The sequence below is a fragment of the Terrapene carolina genome, unplaced genomic scaffold (assembly GCF_002925995.2).
Source record: "Terrapene carolina triunguis isolate 2854851 unplaced genomic scaffold, T_m_triunguis-2.0 Scaffold580, whole genome shotgun sequence".
In the NCBI taxonomy this organism is placed as follows: domain Eukaryota; kingdom Metazoa; phylum Chordata; order Testudines; family Emydidae; genus Terrapene; species Terrapene triunguis.
In genome coordinates, this window is record NW_020664931.1 from 3,436,414 (window position 1) to 3,454,346 (window position 17,933).

Sequence of the window (17,933 nt, forward strand, 5' to 3'; positions counted from 1 at the left end):
CTCTGGACATGCTTACTGCAGCCTCACTCTATGTGCCCGGGCACTTATCTCCTGTCTGAGCCCTAGAACAGCAATCAGCTGCCTCATTCACCTGCTGGGGGCCAATGAGCTGGCCTACTGGATCAGGCCCCTCAGACAAGTTCACACAAAACAGCTTGTGAAGTGGTAGGGGGACAAGGACCTCCCTTATAATCTTTAGCATAGTGGATAGGGTACTAACCCAGGATGTAAGAGACCTTTGGTTCAAGTTCCACCAAAGGGGAGAAGGGATTACAACAGGGCTCTGGCATCGGTCAGATGAGTACACTAAGCTGTGGGATATTCTAATATGGGTCTCCCCTATTGAAGTTATCCCACTATTAAACGAACAACTGAATAATTAAATTGACTCAAAAAATATTCAAAGCTCACTAGAGAAAAATGGTACTGTGCTGCTCTTAAATGTAAAGATAAATACCTGGTGTTCTGACAAGAAAAATCCTGTTTGGTTCAGTACCCAACGCAGCAGAAAATTATAACATGAAGAGGCCTCTAACTTGCACTAAATACTGTAGTTTCTTACCAAGGGCTGGCATGTCTCCTTAGGACACACTTGGGTTTGGACAGTATTCATCTGAAAAAGTTCTCTCACTCTAAAAGCTCATTTAATTGATAGTAAAAATCTCTCCTTTTCAGAGTAAAGTACTGAAATGTCTGCTTAAATGGTTGTGTAAATTTTATAAGAATATAAGAGCGGCCATACTGGGTCAGACCAAAGGTCCATCTAGCCCAGTATCCTGTCTTCCGACAGCGGCCAGTGCCAAGTGCCCCAGAGGGAATGAACAGAACAGGTAATTATCAAGTGATCCATCTCCTGTTGCCCAATCCCAGTTTCTGGCAAACAGCGGCGAGGGACACCATTCCTGCCCATCCTGGCTAATAGCCATTGAAGGACCGATCCTTCATGAATTTATCTAGTTCTTTTTTGAACCCTGTTATAGTCTTGGCCTTCACAACATTCTCTGGGAAGGAGTTCCACAGGCTGACTGTGCATTGTGTGAAGAAATACTTCCTTTTGTTTTAAACCTGTTGCCTATTATGTTTCATATGTTTTTATTGAACCCAGAATATACAATATTTTCATTATCAGTTTCAAATGACAGTCACGAGTTGTTGTATGCAGTGTAGTTGTAGCCATGTCAGTCCAATGATATTAGAGAGACAAGGTGGATGAGGTAATATATTTTATGAGACCAACTTCTGTTGGTGAGAGAGACAAGCTTTCGAGCCAAACAGAGCTCTTCTTGAGGTCTGGGAAAGGTACTCAGAGCATCACAACTAAACAAAAAATAGAACAGATTGTCTAGCATGAGTAGATAGTACATATTCTAAGGGATCATTCAAGGTAGAGTGGCCTGTTAACACCTCTGCAGTCACAGGACAAAAAGATCGGGTTAGCGGGTTACAGATTGTTCTAATAAACCATAAATACAGTGTCTCTGTTCAGTCCATGATTTTTAGTGTCTAGCATAGTTATATTGAATGGTCCCTTAGAATATGTATTAACTACTTATGCTAAACTATCTGTTCCATCTTGCATTTAGCTGTGATGCTCAGAGTAGCTTTCCCAGACCTGAAGAAGAGCTCTCTGGCTCGAAAGCTTGTCTCTCAACGACAGAAGTTGGTCCAATAAAAGATATTGCCTCACTCACCTTGTCTCTCTAATCAGGAGTTGTAATAGACATAAATTCAGCCATTTGATTCTCAAAATTTTTGCTGTTTAAAAATGAAAAAAAAAAAAAAAATCCACAAGAACTATTCATCACTGTTGTTCAAAACCGATAAACCCCACCAAAGCCAGCCTAGTCAGTAAAGATTATTCTAATTACGAGGGGCCTGATCCTCAAAGTGGCTGAACACCCACAGCTCCTACTGACTTCATTTTCAGTGTTGACTAGTCAGCACTTCTGAGAAACAGCCTCTAAGCCTTTTGTGGTCACAGCTGAACTCTTCTGCTGTTTTTACAAAAAACTTCTTGCTCATGGCTTTCATAAGCAGAAAATCAAGTAACAAGCATACAAAGGGGTGGAGTGGTGGAGGGAGCAGAGGTGAAAGGGTAGCACCTTCAGATTTTTTTTTCATTCTCATAATTTATATTTTGCTAACAAGAACAAAGCCTAATAAGGGAAACATTTCCTGACTGTGCAGGAGCACCTTTCACAAGAGCTATCCCCAGCCCCCTACCTCACACACACCCACACCCAACAGCCAGGGAGCATACAGCCATGTTCCATACAGGTTATTTTTGGTGAAATACGTTAGAGCAAGATTTAGTCCTCACATCTAGTCTGCTGACTTCATTTACACATGATTTTTGCTTGAAAACTACAAAACATCAAGCCATTTGACAACAGCACCACCGGCTGGGTAGTCAGAGAAACAAGCAGCAGCATCTCATATTCATAATAAGGGAAGTACTGACAAGACAGGCTGCTCCAGTTTCAATCAGGCAAAGATTATTCTCCTAGCCCATAACTTTAATCACATGACCCCTCTCTTTGCATCCCTCTACTACAGGCTCCTCCTCCTTACTCGTCATGCTTGGGAGCAGCTCTCTGCAAACATCTGAAAACTACCACATTATCCTCCTTCAAACTTTCCCTTACCATTAAGCTGCTGCTGTGCTGATGCCACAACCATATCATGCTAGCCTGTACTGTCTCATTGTTTTCTTGTAGACTCCTGTCTGTCTCCATCTGTTGCCTCTTGTCTTACACTCAGACTGCAAGCTCTTTGGGGCAAGGATTGTATTTTTGTTCTGGGTTTGTACAGTGCTTAGCACAATGGTCTATGACTAGAGCCCCTAGAAGCTATAATAATACAAATATTAAGGCTTTTCTTTTGTTCCCCCTCACTTCACCTGGGGAGACTATTCTCTGACAGTCCATTCCTCACCTTCACTCACTCACTTGGTGGTCTGAGTGGGAAGGTGAAGTGCTTGCTCTTTTTAACACAAGCTCTCTTCTGACTGGTGCTCAGCTCTATTCCCTAGCTATGTGAGCCAGCAGAGTGGGGAGTTTGGATGGTTGAACTGACCCAGAAAAGAGACCAGACTGGCAATTTGCCAAAGTGCCACGCTCCCACACCAGTGAGAGCAGGGAGGGGTGAGGTAAGGATTGGGAGAGGACAAAGTGAGAAAGCACATTGGGGTAAATAAAATCTAGATGTCTTTACAGCTCTGAGCATCAACCTCAAACATCTGGGTACTGGTTGGCAGCTCTGACAGATGTCTGCATTTCAAAGGCAATCAACAGGGACATTTAGCTTACATCTACACAGGGATAAAACAGTCGCAGTTGGCCCAAGTCAGCTGACTCGGACTTGCGCTCCGAGCTGAAAAATTGCTAAGTAGACATTCAGGCTTGGATTGGACCCTTCCCTTTTGCAGAGTTCCGGAGCAGGGGCTCCAGCCCAAGCCTGAACATCTACACAGCAATTTTTCAGACTAGAGCCCGAAGCCTGTGAGCCCGAGTCAGCTGACCTGGGCCAGCTGTGGGTTTTTATCCTTGTGTAGATGTACCCTCAGAAGAAAACAAAACAAAAAAACAGAACCTATGCTAGAGGAGGTGGATGTTTTAACAAAATAAGAAAAGTTGTATTTTTGTTTTGTTTTAAAACTATAGGAATTTTCCCTCTGACTTAGGTCACCTGCCATCTGTAGTAATTAGGGTCAATCTTGCTTAACTTTGTACGTCGGCTTTACTATTTCCACAAGTAACTACACACCACTGGACATAAAGGAAACAATCTAGCCTGGCTGGAAGATTTTTTCCCCACTGAACTCATCCGGTGTTCTCAAAGTCAAGCTGAGCTACCTCTATCTCACACATCATCTCTAGCAACACAGATTCTGCTGAACAAACGAGGCCCTCAGTGCCACCTGTATAACTCCATTAGCTTGCAATGAGTGTCTCTATCAGAGAAAATAAGGTTGATTTGACAGTGTAAGGTAGTTGGGGATTCAAGTTTCATCTTTAAGAATAATTCTTCATTTTTTATCTGAAAAAAGAGCTTTATAACAAACAGCACTGGATTGATGACAATGCAATGAATTTTTCATACTTTCAAATAAATTATTTTACTCTATGATCAATGGGCAATAGTGCTCTTTACTGGAGTCACTGAACATTAAAACCACTAATATTTTAGGTTCAATGGAATACAACTCAGAAATCTAAAATGGTGAGAAATACAAATAAGTACATGAGCAAATATGAATGAAGTGCATTGATTTTCTTTCACATTTAAAATTCCTGGTAAATAGAAAACTTGCATACTTAAATCACATTATTAAAAAAAAATCAATACAAGTTTATTATCGTAATTGCATATATATTTAAACTGTACTTTTCTTTAGGGTATTTAAATTTGTTTCATAAGTACTAAGCCTTCACACTAGAGGCAAAATTCTACCCTGCTTTACATATTTTGGAAACTCCAATAATTCCAGCGTTGCAGAGTGTAAGACAGTGCACAATTTGACACTGTGCAACTGAATTTATTGTACCACTGAGAAAAGCCCTGATCAGTAACAACTTGAATGTCTAGCAACATTTAGTAACCCCACATACAATGATGTATTTACCCATTTACAAGCATATCTCTGTCAATGCTAAAAGGAAAAGTGCAATACCCAGGAAACTCAGCATGAACGGTTTTGCAAGCATTTTCCATTATTATTCAGCTGCAGTAAATATTCACACAAAATAAAATACATTCTGTTGCCCTTTCTAATTCTTTGTACATCAATCCATCCAGGAACTGGAGAGCCTCACATTCAGAAGCTAAAATTATCCTATGAGGAGTTACTTTGAAAGTAGAGTGGTTCTCCCATTCAAAAAATATACACTTCACAGTACCTAGAGGTGCTGTAGACCAGTCTGTAGTCTATCGTTATATTGTATCACCAGTTGAGCCTGTAGGTGTGAGGAAAAATTTTCTTGTGCAGATATTCTACTCTCTCTCTGCTGTTATTTAAAGTCTCAAACTCAAAAAATGGAATCTGGAAGTTAAAGGGAGAAATGGTTGTGAGAAATGGATTTAAATGAACAACTGCATTATATTCAATATTCTTTAAGATTAACTTTCATAAAATGAAATTTTCCTTAATGAATAATTTCATGTCATAAATGATGTTAAGCTTTTAAAAATGCAAATTAAGCTTCCAATCTTGCAGTTGACTCTATGCAAGTGGACCCTATAGGGACTGCCTGAGTGTGGAGTTCATTGCAGGATCAGGGCCAAAGTCAGTTACTATTAGAACTGGGTGACTATAAAAAGTTGGGTGCATTGAACTAGCTGATTATAACAAATTCTCCATTTGCAAAATTTAAAAAAGGATTTTACTTCAATCCACAGGGGAAAAAAGTCTTTCAGCAAAAATTAAGTAAATATGAACAAGCAAAATAATGAAAATGACCTAGTTTGGGGGATTCTAGGAACAGAAAAGAGGCTTTATAGGTATTCTTTACCAAGAAACCCTTCACCTTAAAAAAAATCCCAGTTAAGGTCTTTTGAAAATAAAAAAAAGTGAGACATTTAGGTACAAACCCTAGTCTCACTGAACTCAGTGACAAAACTTCCACTGAAGTCAATGAGGCCAGGATTTGAATCTTAAACAGTCATAGGAGCTGAGTGCTCTTGAAATTTGCAACTGGCAAGCAGAAAGAATGAACTAATAATAAAAAATAAAAGGAAGACAAGCAGAAGAGACCAAAAAAGGGAAGCGGTCACACAGCCAGGGCAAGTTCACAACCAGCATGGGAAGTGTTTGCAGCAGTAGCTTTAAGCTTTATTATTTATAAATTAGCCTTCAATCTTTTTCTAGCTAGAGAATCACCAGCTGATAGCTTCAGCCTTTACCTGCACAACTTCATATCCAAGTAATTGCAAATGTCTTTGTTTAATAGCTTCTTTGCCTAGAAGACTGTGGTTGTTGCTGCAAAACCTCGTTTGATCATCAATACACAGGGCTATTCTAAAAATCAAACACAAAAGTGCATTTAAAAACAATGCTATCAATTATTAGACCTACTCTGTGGGCCCCAGTGAAAGGGGCAAGGGATATTGCCTCTTCCCCACACCCTTTTAGAGCACATGGTCCCTCGGGGTCAGAGCAGAGGGGATGCTACTGTGATTGGCCCCTGCCAGGGTAGAGTGATTTAAATCAAGGCAATTTAAATAAAGTGATTTTTTGTTAAATCATTTATTTAAATCAGGTTGAAACTTTCTAAAATTAATTTGAAAAAAATATTATATAGCAATTTTAGATTAAAATATATAATGAATCAAATTACCTAAATTGTTTATTTGTAATGCCACTATTGGTGGGGTATCTTATTTGAATACTGAAAACAAGACTCTGATCCTGCAAACACTTAAGCAGGTAGCTTTACTTAAATGAACGTTACTTAAAGTTAAGCATCTGTATAAGGTTTGCAGCATCAGGGGCAAAAACTGTATTTTGATTAAAAATGTCTCTCAATGGCATAAAACCTTTGTCATTCCAAACCAAAATTTGCCTCATCTTTCACAATGTGCATTTTCAATAAATACTTTCAATAAATTAAAGTTATTGTGAACATAGGCCAAACTTTTCAAAAGTAAGAGGCTATGTTTAAGCTCCTAACTCCACATTTAGACAACTATAGATGGGATTTTCAAAAGCACCTACATGACTTAGGAGCACAGGTCCCACGGATATCAAACTGCAAATTGTGGTGGAGGAGTACAGCCTGGTCAAAGCACCTCAGCTTTCTTGACTTATGGAAGTCCAATTGCAAATATAGTATAAGTTCCTTGCTTATCAATTTAGTTCAGGGGTGGCCAACCTGTAGCTCTGAAGCCACATATGGCTCTTCAGAAGTTAGTATGCGGCTCCTTGTATAGCACCAACTCCGGGGCTGGAGCTATAGGTGCCAACTTTCCAGTGTGCCGGGGGTGCTCACTGCTCAACCCCCGACTCTGCCCCCACTCCACCTCTTCCTGCCCTCCTCCCCGGAGCCTGCAGTGCCCTCACTCCTCCCCCCTCCCTTCCAGAGCCTCCTGCACGCCACGAAACAGCTGATTGGGAGGTGCGGGGAAGGAGGGGAAGGCGCTGATCAGCAGGGCTGCCGGTAGGTGGGAGGCGCTGGGAGCAGGGTGGGGAAGCTGATGGGGGGCTGCTGACGTATTACTGTGGTTCTCTGGCAATGTACATTAGTAAATTCTAGCTCCTTCTCAGGCTCAGGTTGGCCACCTCTGATTTAGTCTCTGAGGTTGTGCTGGTCTCACATGAAGTATGTTAATGAGGCCCTGGATTTAACTTTTTCAGCACAGATGACATTTTAGAGGTGAAATTAATTAGTAGAAAAAAATCTGTTTGTAAAATTTCAGATTTTACATAATTAGGAAACTAAAGAAACAAGTACCAAACATCCACTTTAGCAACTTAAAAATATAAAGTCAAAAGAAAATAAACAATAAAGTAAGTAAAATAATTTGTTTAATTTTTATTTATTTATTAGAAAATTAGTGTCATCCACTCTGGCTCCTACGTAGTGAAGAGTAAGTTTCTCGTCTGTCCCTCATAACCACTCACAATCTGGGTCTATATGTGATACATTGCAACTCAAAGTTTTAAGATACCAAGGGTATAAATCTGGCTTCATTGCAATCAATGGCAAACCTCCCATTGACTTCAATAGGGCCAGAATTTCAACCTGAATATTGCCATTTTTGTCAATGTTAATGTAATCTCACAGTCTGATGGTATTTGCCTCTAATGTTTGTAGTTCTCTTACCTCCTGTGCACCTCCTCATATAGGGTGGTAGGTAATACAAAGCCTTCTTCATCTAATTTAATCTCAACATCTGGGTTGGGAAAGAGATGAGTGGGAAAGAAAAACAAATGCTTTCATACAATATACACTGTTTATTGTAATTTCCATCTATTTCTTATTAATACTTTTCCTTGAATGACAGACACTCCCCAAGAACGAACGTAGCTTTCTATTGCAAATTACACCTATCCATGTGCAGGTCTAAAAAGGAGTTAAGAAGAAAGAGGTGGTTAATGATTAAAGAATAAACAAGGCAGATAAACACGTGGAAAATACTTCTAAAAAAGACGTAAATAAATTATGCAACTGCTGGTTATGTATAATCTGGGCAGCCAGCAACTACCATGGATAACCTAGACCTTCCGTTTGCCAAGATTTTAATCAAGGAATGATTCTTTGGCCTCATGCATACTTGAACTGGAGAATTTTCTGACATTCAAGACAAGATAGTGGCATATCTTCATTTTTCCATAGCTGTATTGCCTACAATGTGAGTGTATAACACTGCATGTACCTAGTAGCTTCCTTTCTATGGGTATGTCTACACTACGGGATTAATCCGAATTTAGATAATTCGAATTTGGGAAACAGGTTGTATAAATTCGATTGTGCGCGGCCACACTAAGCACATTAATTCGGTTTTTAACCACATTAATTCGGTGGTGTGCGGCCACACTACCCCATTAATTTAAACACAGTAATTCGGTGGTGTGCGGCCACACTAACCCTAATTCGAATTAACAAAATCGATTTAGGCGCTACTCCGCTCGTCGAGGTGGAGTACAGAAATCGATTTTAAGTGCCCTTTAATTCGAATTAACTGGCTCTGTAGTGTGGACGGGTGAAGGGTTAATTCGGATTAACGCAGCTAAATCCGAATTAAAGTCGTAGTGTAGACCAGGCCTATATCTCCTTTTAATGACCCCACCAACATCTCAGTAAAATATCCTTTCTACCCGAAAGTTTAAAATGAGTGGACTCCTCCTAAATAAGATTTGTGTGCACATGCAAATCTGAGGTTACCTTTCCCTGCCTGACAAGACATTTTGGAGATGGTTTAAAAACATTTTTTTTTTTTAAACAGAACAAAAATTCTCTATTTTTCAGTGTTTTCTCTTTCTGCACTGTGCCATGAGTCAGTTAAGAACTTTGAATTTCAAACTATGATATTTTGATAAATACTGCTTTTTTAAAAGCTTTATTTACAGCCTTAATTTTGTCTGATTTTTTTTTTTGGTCTGAGAGATCACAATGTACATTTAACATAAATAATATATTAAACTGCACATTTTCTGTCTTGCATAGAAAGATCTGGGTGGTAACTTATAACTGCTGGCTTGCTGTGAATATCACAGTGTAGGCAGAGAAATGTGCAGCCTGGAAAAATCCTAGACAGCAGGGAAGGAGACATGGGTCTGTACTCCAAAGAGGTGATGGCTGAGGAGCTGGGAGACTAGAATGGGTACCTTTGGTGGACCATGGAGAGGGAATACAGGTGCAGTTGCTCTAAACCGTGACAACACGATGCAAAGTTATGCTGCTATAATACCTGTGACACTGGTAGGCCAAGTGCCAGCTCATGCGAAGGTCCCAGGCCTCACTGAACACTTACAAATGGATAGCTAGAAACCAATCTTGCTTACCTGTGTGTTAGCATTATCAAAATAGACATTAGATGGTAAGTTGATAAGAATGTGTTTAGACTTTATAAAATGCTTGTAATATGTTGCATGTATTGATCTCACTTATAACCTCTATAGCCCATGGTATAAAGTTATACTGAAGTGTTTGCATTGTAAACCTCTGTAATTTTGTAACTCGCCAAATAGGACACGCAGCATTGATTACGGTAAAGTGCTTGTCCATGGCCATTGAAGGCAAATTAAGCATTGTGTAGCTTCAAAGGACAAAGACTTTAGTGACTGCATTCCTAATTTCCTCCAGGAAGGAGAGACCTATGCATGAACTCATCCCATCAGTTTGGACTCTGTAGTGGAGGGGATAATAATCCCTGACAAGGAGAAACTGAATCTCTCTTTCATGCTGTTTAGACTGAGAGGCAAATATTCCTAAACACAAGCAAAGAGATCCCCATGCTACTTGGTAGGGGTTAGCCCTGAAAGATGCTTTGAATTGACCGATTACTACAACTCTGTCACCTTTTGAATCAGAGAGTGAAACTCACTTGTGTATATGCTTTCTTGCTTTAACCTGTAAATAACTCTGATTTCTTTTTCCTAGTTAATAAACCTTTAGTTGGTTTATTATAGGATTGGCTACCAACATTGTTTTTGGTGTGAGATCTAAGGAACAAACTGATCTGGGGTAAGTGACTGCTCACTTGGGACTGGAAGCAACCTGAGTATTTTGTGATTTTTGTTGTAAGTGACCATTTATCACATAGTCCAGCTTGCCTGGGTGGCAAGATAGACTGGAATGTCTAAGGGGACTGTCTGTGACTACATTAGCAAACTATGGTTGTACTTTGGGAATTCACATTTGTTATTGGGTTGGTGATATCTAATTACAGATCATACCACCAGTTTGGGGTGTCTGCCCTGCTTTTTGACAGTCTGTCCTGAAATTGGCACTCTCAGTCTTGAGCCACTCCAGATAGAGTGTCAATAATCATAGAATTAGAGAAGTGTAAGTCTGGAAGGTCCAGTCCCCTCTACCTTAAAAGATGGCAACATCACTCACCTAATGTATAGCAATATGGTGTCAACACACGAGAAGCAAAATACATTCTTGATCCTAGCAAAGCAACAAGTCCAGTCTTCACCCTGTTGTAGAGGTGAACGTCCACAGAGGACTCCAGTGAACGGCCTGGTATGAGAAAGGACTTTACTCGATACTTTGGAAGGAGTGTAGGACCCTATCAAAAGAGCAAAGACAAGGAAATACTCATAAAATTTCACTTAGCAAGAAAAAAGATAAAATCTAAGCCTCTATCTGCTCTGCACTTACAGTTACCTCAGTAGCACATAGAAACATTTCCTACATATGCAGGTAATTAAGAAACTAAAAAATAATGAGGCGGGTAAGCTATTTTTTTTTAATAACTAGCAAGTGTATTATTGTAACAAAGTATACATAATGTGTTTCAGTATCTTGTTGAATCAGGACCCTAACAAACAGGAAATACCACACCAAACTAAAACAGAAACACTCCAAGCAAGACTCTTATTATATGTCCAAATATATATTTACCCACCATCAGCCTCAAGCGTGGCCTAGGGTAGTCCACGCTACAGGCTGCAAGGAGACAAGCCTGAAGGTTTCAATTTCCCAGTGGAGCTGCTTGGGGAATCACAGGAGCTTGTGTTACCTTCTATATCCTCTCATACCAAAAAGAAAAAAACAAAGGGAAACATCTTCTATACATGGCTCAGTGCAATGGGTGAGTTCACTACCAATGGATGTTGTTTGAGATCCCTGCTTTCTGAGTTATGGTAACTATGCCTGCCAGATGTGCTTGGTTTCCAGTCCTCCTGACCTCCTGTCAGTTACAGGTGGGTCCCAGAATTATGTATCTCCAACATTAACATCAGCTCTGTCCTGTCCCTTCAGAACCAGGCACAGGAAACAAGGAGAAAAAGACAGCATTACTGTTAGACTCTTACAATCGGGCCAGACAACACTTTAGTTTCCTGTGGAAAGTAAAGAAATTAGGCAAGAGTGATTTGCCAGCATTTTACATGCCAGAAATTGAGAGAAGAGAAGAGAAGAGAGCATCCCATGACTCAGATGTTCCTCCCATTAGACAAAAAATGCTAGCTCCTCCACTGGGCTTTCACATTTCTGTGGGATAGGAAAAATAAAGACTGTCTTTCTCATCATGAAGATTCCTAGCTCTTAATGTCCTCCTAAAGCAGAATTTCATTTATGGTCCAAAGAGCTTGTCACTTCCTCATCCCCAACTCCTACAACTTCAGGTTTTATAACATATCTCAGGCTAAGGGAAGCAGTCCCCTCATCACAGTGCTCCCTTTCTCACCAGCCTTTGTAAATTATATTGAATTTCTATGGATTAAAGTGTGAGGAGCAGGACAGCTGTTTATTATGTAGTGGTTGCGAGAGAAACCATAAGGACCTGACCCTGTGAGATGCTGCATACCCTCAACCCCCAGGGGTATGGATATCACTCAGCACCTCGCAGCATCAGGCCATTAAAAGGGTAGACCAACCCTTTCCTCCAAAAAGTTTGTTTTGATGAATCAGCATTTTCCTGCCAATAAATGTTTTGTCAGACAAATTGCCAGCCAGAGTAGGTTAAGTTTCTTCTACACATTTTTGAAATCCTTGCCAATAACCCTTCCCTCTGCAACCAGACAGGATTCCAGTGTATGCCTTCACACTGGGATTTTTTTTAATGGCTGCATACGGTGCATTGTACATAACTGGTTGTGCAGAGAACAGAAAAATAAAGTAGGACAATTTCATTGCCTCACAATTTTAATCATGAAAAGAGACCTACAGATGCTCCCCGACTTACGCAAGCGTTCCTTTCCGTAACTCGAATTTTGCGTAAGTCGGAAACGTATACCCGACCATTACACCAAAAAAAGAACACCACAAAAATACCCAAACTATTTTTAGCTTACGGAACTTTTTCCGTAAGTGCAGATTTGCATAAATTGGGTTTGCGTAACATGAGGGAGCGTCTGTATATATCTATATCAGAGGTCTTGAAACTGTGGGGGGCAGAGGAATGTTTGTGGAGGGTGCAACAGGGCCTTGGCCAGCCCCCACAGGGGGCAGGGAGGGAGTGCCACCCAGCCCCACTCCCAGTTCTGCTCCAGCCTTGCCCCCAACTCCCGGCCCCTGACCGTGCCTCTGCCCCTGTACTGGCCCCAGCCTTGACCCAGGGCCGCAGCTCCGTTCCTGCCCTCCCTCCTTACCCTATCTGCGTCCCTCCTCCCCCAGAGCCACAGTCCCATTCCTGGCCCGGGGGGTGAGGGAGGGGCAGACGGGGGCAAGGGGGAGGCATAACCCTGAAAAGTTTAGGGACCACCAGTCTATATTATGTTGCTTCAGAAGGAACAATTATGCAACGATTACTACATGGACTAAAAAAATTCCCAAACAATATTTCAACTTATATCCACTACCTTATAGAAGGGACACTCCAAGGTAACTGTTAAAAAGAGCTGGGTCAGCTGAGAGAGGACAAATCTGTCCAAACCTGGTGTTTGAGCTGAAACAAAAAGATTCAGACATTCAGTACAGAGATGTGTTCAACAAGAATTCCCATGCAAGTCATTATACAAAGGGGAGCTGTTTTTAAATAAACATGCACAAAAGCTGCTTTATCCTAAATCATTAACAGAATATGCAAATAAACTTAAAAATTACATATAAAAAAATCAAATATTTGAAAATCATATATCCCACTTATAGCTGTATTTTTAAAGTTTGAAGAAAAATAAATATCTGGCAAGATCTGAATTCAGGGTTCTTCATGTTATCTTGCAAGATATCATGACATCAGAGGGGCAGCAAGTTCTAGTGGATTAAGCATGGGAAAGGAAGCCTCTGCCACCCGCCCCCTCAATGTGTGATTCAGTTTCCCAATCTGTAAGCTGAGGATAATATTTACTAATTTCTGAGGATCAACTGGCTAATGTTTATGGAACACTTTTAAAATATGAAGGTGCTAAGTATTATTATTTAATCAGAAACAGCTAAAGAAGGGAAGGAGCCTATCTTCCTGCTCTCCTTTAGAAGTTTCTGTCTCTAAACTTTGTACAGGTACCTTCAACTTCCCAGTCCCCTCTTCTTCAGTTAGCTCCGACAGCTGATTGTGGAGTTTGAGATACATAGGTGGCAAGGAGGTGGTATGAGAGAAGCTAATATACAGAGTAACAGAGACCCAGATGAACTTAGTGCCCTTACCCTGCAGCTGTTGAAGAAAAATGGGGTTAAATATTTTTGCCAGAAAGTTTACTGGGTAGCGCTCAATAAGGGTGCATGAGTGGAGAAGATTCAGCAGGGTGTGAGGCTGAAACTGAGTAAAGTGAGCATTTAGTATCCTTTCAAGTTTTCTGAAGACAGAGGGAGCACTTGGTGGTAGATAATTGAGTGTTCCAAATGGAACAATATACTCAGCAATCTGTCTGGTGGTGTATTTGTCGGCATTATAAGCAAAACTTTCTGCCACGGCATCAAAGATGGGCTTAGAACGGATCAGCTTTCTGCAGCAGTACTGCATGACTTTGCTGACTGCTTCAGGGTACATGGTGAAGGAGGATTTGGGAACAAGCCTTTCCAGTGCTTCTGTGAAGAATTGGTCAGTGTGTCCAAAATGTATGAAAGCTCCCAGCACATTTACTAGTTCATCATCTGTGAATCGAGGGACATGCCTCACTGAATACTTACATAGTCTTATTACTAAAGGGATTGCCTGAGTTTGGTCAAGAATAACCAGTGCCTTCAGTATTCTGCTTATCAATTTAGGACTTAGTTGGGGAGCTAAGGTTAAAGTGATGTTGTTCATGTGGTTTAACAAGTCTTGGTATTGTCCTTCTTCTGTAATACTCATCTGCAGCATTCCATAAACCATTGCTATGTCCTCAGTGGTCCATTCTTCAAGCTTTTTTCCTTGTACTTGGTTCACAATTTGTTCCAGCATTATACATCCTGGGCCTTCCAAATCAAGCAAGCTTTCTCCAAGAATACACAGGTTTCTAATGGTTAATTGTCCCTTATCAAGCCGTTCCTGGCTCTCTGATACCAAACGCACAATCAGAGTACTCCAGGGATCTACACGCAACTTTATCAAAGCCTGCAAAGCAGTCACGAGACCAGTGTCTGACAGCTTTTGTGATTCATGTTCAAACTGAAAGCATAATGCCCTGAAGACTTCATTCTCCAATATGGCTTCAGGATTCTTCAATCCACTGTCATCCACTTCAAATTCACAGATCCTCTGTAAAGCTGCTGCTGCCATGGTGTCAGACAGAACTTCTAAAGAACTCAGAAATTTAAAAATCTCGTTGGATGAATTCAAGCTGTTCAGCTCCATGAAAAATTTTTGTTCATCCATCCATTTGCCATCAGATTTAGAACTGTTTCCAGCATCTCTGTGAAGATGCACAGATCCCATAATGGAGTTAGACTGGTTCCAGGGTTCTGCATGGTAGTTTCTACAAAACACATACCGAAACCTAACCCTTGAAAGTACTGTGCCAAAGACCGAGGAACCACAGCACCATGACCTTAGCTGTCTACCTTGATCACTAAGGTGGTTCAAGGTTTTTCTTAGCGTTCCTAGGGATCTGCATGTGCGTACACTAGAAGAATAAAACTGGAAACTTTGTAAGTTAATCAAAGCCATATCAGGTCAAGTGTTCCCCTGGAAGTTTCCTACAGGAGGAAAAAAAAGAAAGGGACATTTTATAGTAATGTACTGTTTCACAGGAAGGTACCAGATTAGATCAGTGGCCCATCTAGTCCAGATGCTTCACAGGAGGTGGAAGAAACCCTACAGAGGACATTGAACAACCTGCATATAGGATTTCTTCCTTGCTCCCTTAATAGTCTGTTTCCCAAAGACTCCCCCACCCCATCACACCAAAATAATTTTTCTCTGTTTTTTTCCCCAACTTGATTACTTTGCACATTTAACTGCAGAACAGGTGTATAGTCAGTTAGATCCCAACCCTATGGTTAGAACTGCTCAAGCACATGCCTATACCCAGGCAGTTTCAGGATCAGGGCCTTAGTTACCTGCACATACAGCAACAGAATAAAATAAAATAAAAGACAACCTCATCCCATTCCTGCAGACACTTACATATCTACTTCACATTTACTTCACTTTAAGTATATGAGTTATTAGATTGTCTTCAATGCTTATAGAGGAGCATGTGTGTAAACATCTGCAGGATCATGGCTTCTCAATTAGAGGTCCTAAGAATTGGCATGGGAACTCAGGAGCAAGTGTAGTGCTGTACCTGAAACTACCTTTAAAACTTGTTAAAGTTGACTTGATTTCAAGTTCACAGTGTTAATTTCAAAGAGTAATTCTTAAACTATGCAAGAGTCCTATTATCAACAAGTATATTTTTTGACATGCACATTGATAACTTATGTACACCTCTACCTCGATATAACGCTGTCCTCGGGAGCCAAAAAATCTTACCGCGTTATAGGTGAAACCGCTTTATATTGAACTTGCTTTGATCCACTGGAGTGCGCAGCCCCGCCCCGCCAGAGCGCTGCTTTACCGCGTTATATCGGGTCACGTTATATCGAGGTAGCAGTGTATTTAACATAAGAGCGGCCATACTGGGTCAGACCAAAGATCCATCTAGCCAAGTATCCTGTCTTCTGACAGTGGCCAATGCCAGGTGCCCCAGAGAGAACAAACAGAACAGGTAATCATCAAGTGATTCATCCCGTTGCCCATTCCCAGCTTCTGACAAACAGAGGCTAGGGACACCATCCCTGCCCATCCTGGCTAATAGCCATTGATGGACCTATCCTCCATGAACTTCTCTAGTTCTAGTTCTCTTTTAGAACTGTGTTACAGTCTTGGCCTTCTCAACATCTTCTGGCAAAGAATTCCACAGACTGACTGTGCGTTGTGTGAAAACATACTTCCTTTTGTTTGTTTTAAACCTGCTGACTATTAACTTCATTTGTTGACCCCCTAGGTCGTGTGTTATGAGAAGGAGTAAATAGTACTTCCTTATTTACTTTCTCCACACCAGTCATGATTTTATAGATCTCAATCATATCCCCCATTAGTCGTCACTTTTCCAAGCTGAAAATTCCCAGTCTTCTCTCTCCTCATATGGAAGCTGTTCCATACCCCTAATCATTTTTGCTGCCCTTTTCTGAACCTTTTCCAATTCCAATATATCTTTTTTGAGATGGGGTGACCACATCTGCATGCAGTATTCAACATGTGGACGTACCATGGATATAAATCCAGAAGGACAATATGATATTTACTGTCTTATTATCTATTCCTTTCTTAATGATTCCCAACATTTTGTTAGCTTTTTTGACTGCCGCTACATATTGAGTGGATGTTTTCAGAGGACTATCCACAATGACTCCAAGATCTCTTTCCTGAGTGGTAACAGCTAATTTAGATCCCATCATTTTCTATGTATAGTTGGGATTATGTTTTCCAATGTGCATTACTTTGCATTTATCAACAATGAATTTCATCTGCCATTTTGTTGCCCAGTCACCCAGTTTTGAGAGATCCTTTTGTAGCTCTTTGCAGTATGCCTGGGACTTATCTATCTTGAGTAGTTTTGCATCATCTGCAAATTTTGCCACTTCACTGTTTACCCCTTTTTCCAAATAATTTATAAACATCTTGAATAGGACTGGTCCCAGTACAGATCTCTGAGGGATACTGCTATTTACCGCTCTCCAGTGGCCTAATGGATAAGGCATAGGCCTCCTAAACCAACGATTGTGGGTTCAAGTCCCATCTGGGGTGAAGAGAATTTTTACAGGGGGAGGGATAGCTCAGTGCTTTGATCATTGGCCTGCTAAACCCAGGGTTGTGAGTTCAATCCTTGAGGGGGAGCATTTAGGGGCAAAAATCTGTCTGAGGATTGGTCCTGCTTTAAGCAGGGGGTTGGACTAGATGACCTCCTGAGGTCCCTTCCAACCCTGATATTCTATGATTTTGAAAGCTAACCATTTATTCCTACCCTTTGTTTCCTCTCTTTTAACCAGTTCCTGATCCATGAGAGGACCTTCCCTCTTATCCCATGACAGCTTACTTTGCTTAAGAGTCTTTGGTGAGAGACCTTGTCAAAGGCTTTCTGAAAATCTAAGTACACTATATCCACTGGATCCCCCTTGTCAGGGCTGGCTCCAGCAAAAGAAGCACGTGCCTGGGGCGGCACATCTCAAGGGGCAGCACTCCGGCGATTCCTGGCGCAGCACATTTCAAGCAGCTTTTTTGTGTTTGTTTTGTTTCGGTGCTCCAGCTGGTTTTTTTTTTTTTTTTTTTTTGCACTTCGGCGGGTTGGTGCTTGGGGTAGCAAAAAAGCTAGAACCAGCCCCCGCCCCTTGTTCACGTGTTTGTTGCCCCCCCCCCCCAAA

General features: G+C 40.9%; 1 protein-coding gene across 1 annotated transcript; it reads right to left on the reverse strand.

The window, feature by feature from the left end:
- Positions 1-4,128: 4,128 nt before the first annotated feature.
- FASTKD3 (FAST kinase domains 3) lies at positions 4,129-15,999 on the reverse strand. Its single transcript, XM_024216056.1, has 6 exons — positions 13,755-15,999; positions 12,971-13,056; positions 10,560-10,734; positions 7,821-7,890; positions 5,902-6,016; positions 4,129-5,041 (listed from the first exon to the last, which is right to left on the reverse strand). The coding sequence occupies exons 1-6, from the start codon at positions 15,193-15,195 to the stop codon at positions 4,943-4,945; spliced, it is 1,986 nt and encodes a 661-aa protein (XP_024071824.1). The 5' UTR covers positions 15,196-15,999; the 3' UTR covers positions 4,129-4,942.
- Between the last annotated feature and the right edge of the window lie 1,934 nt (positions 16,000-17,933).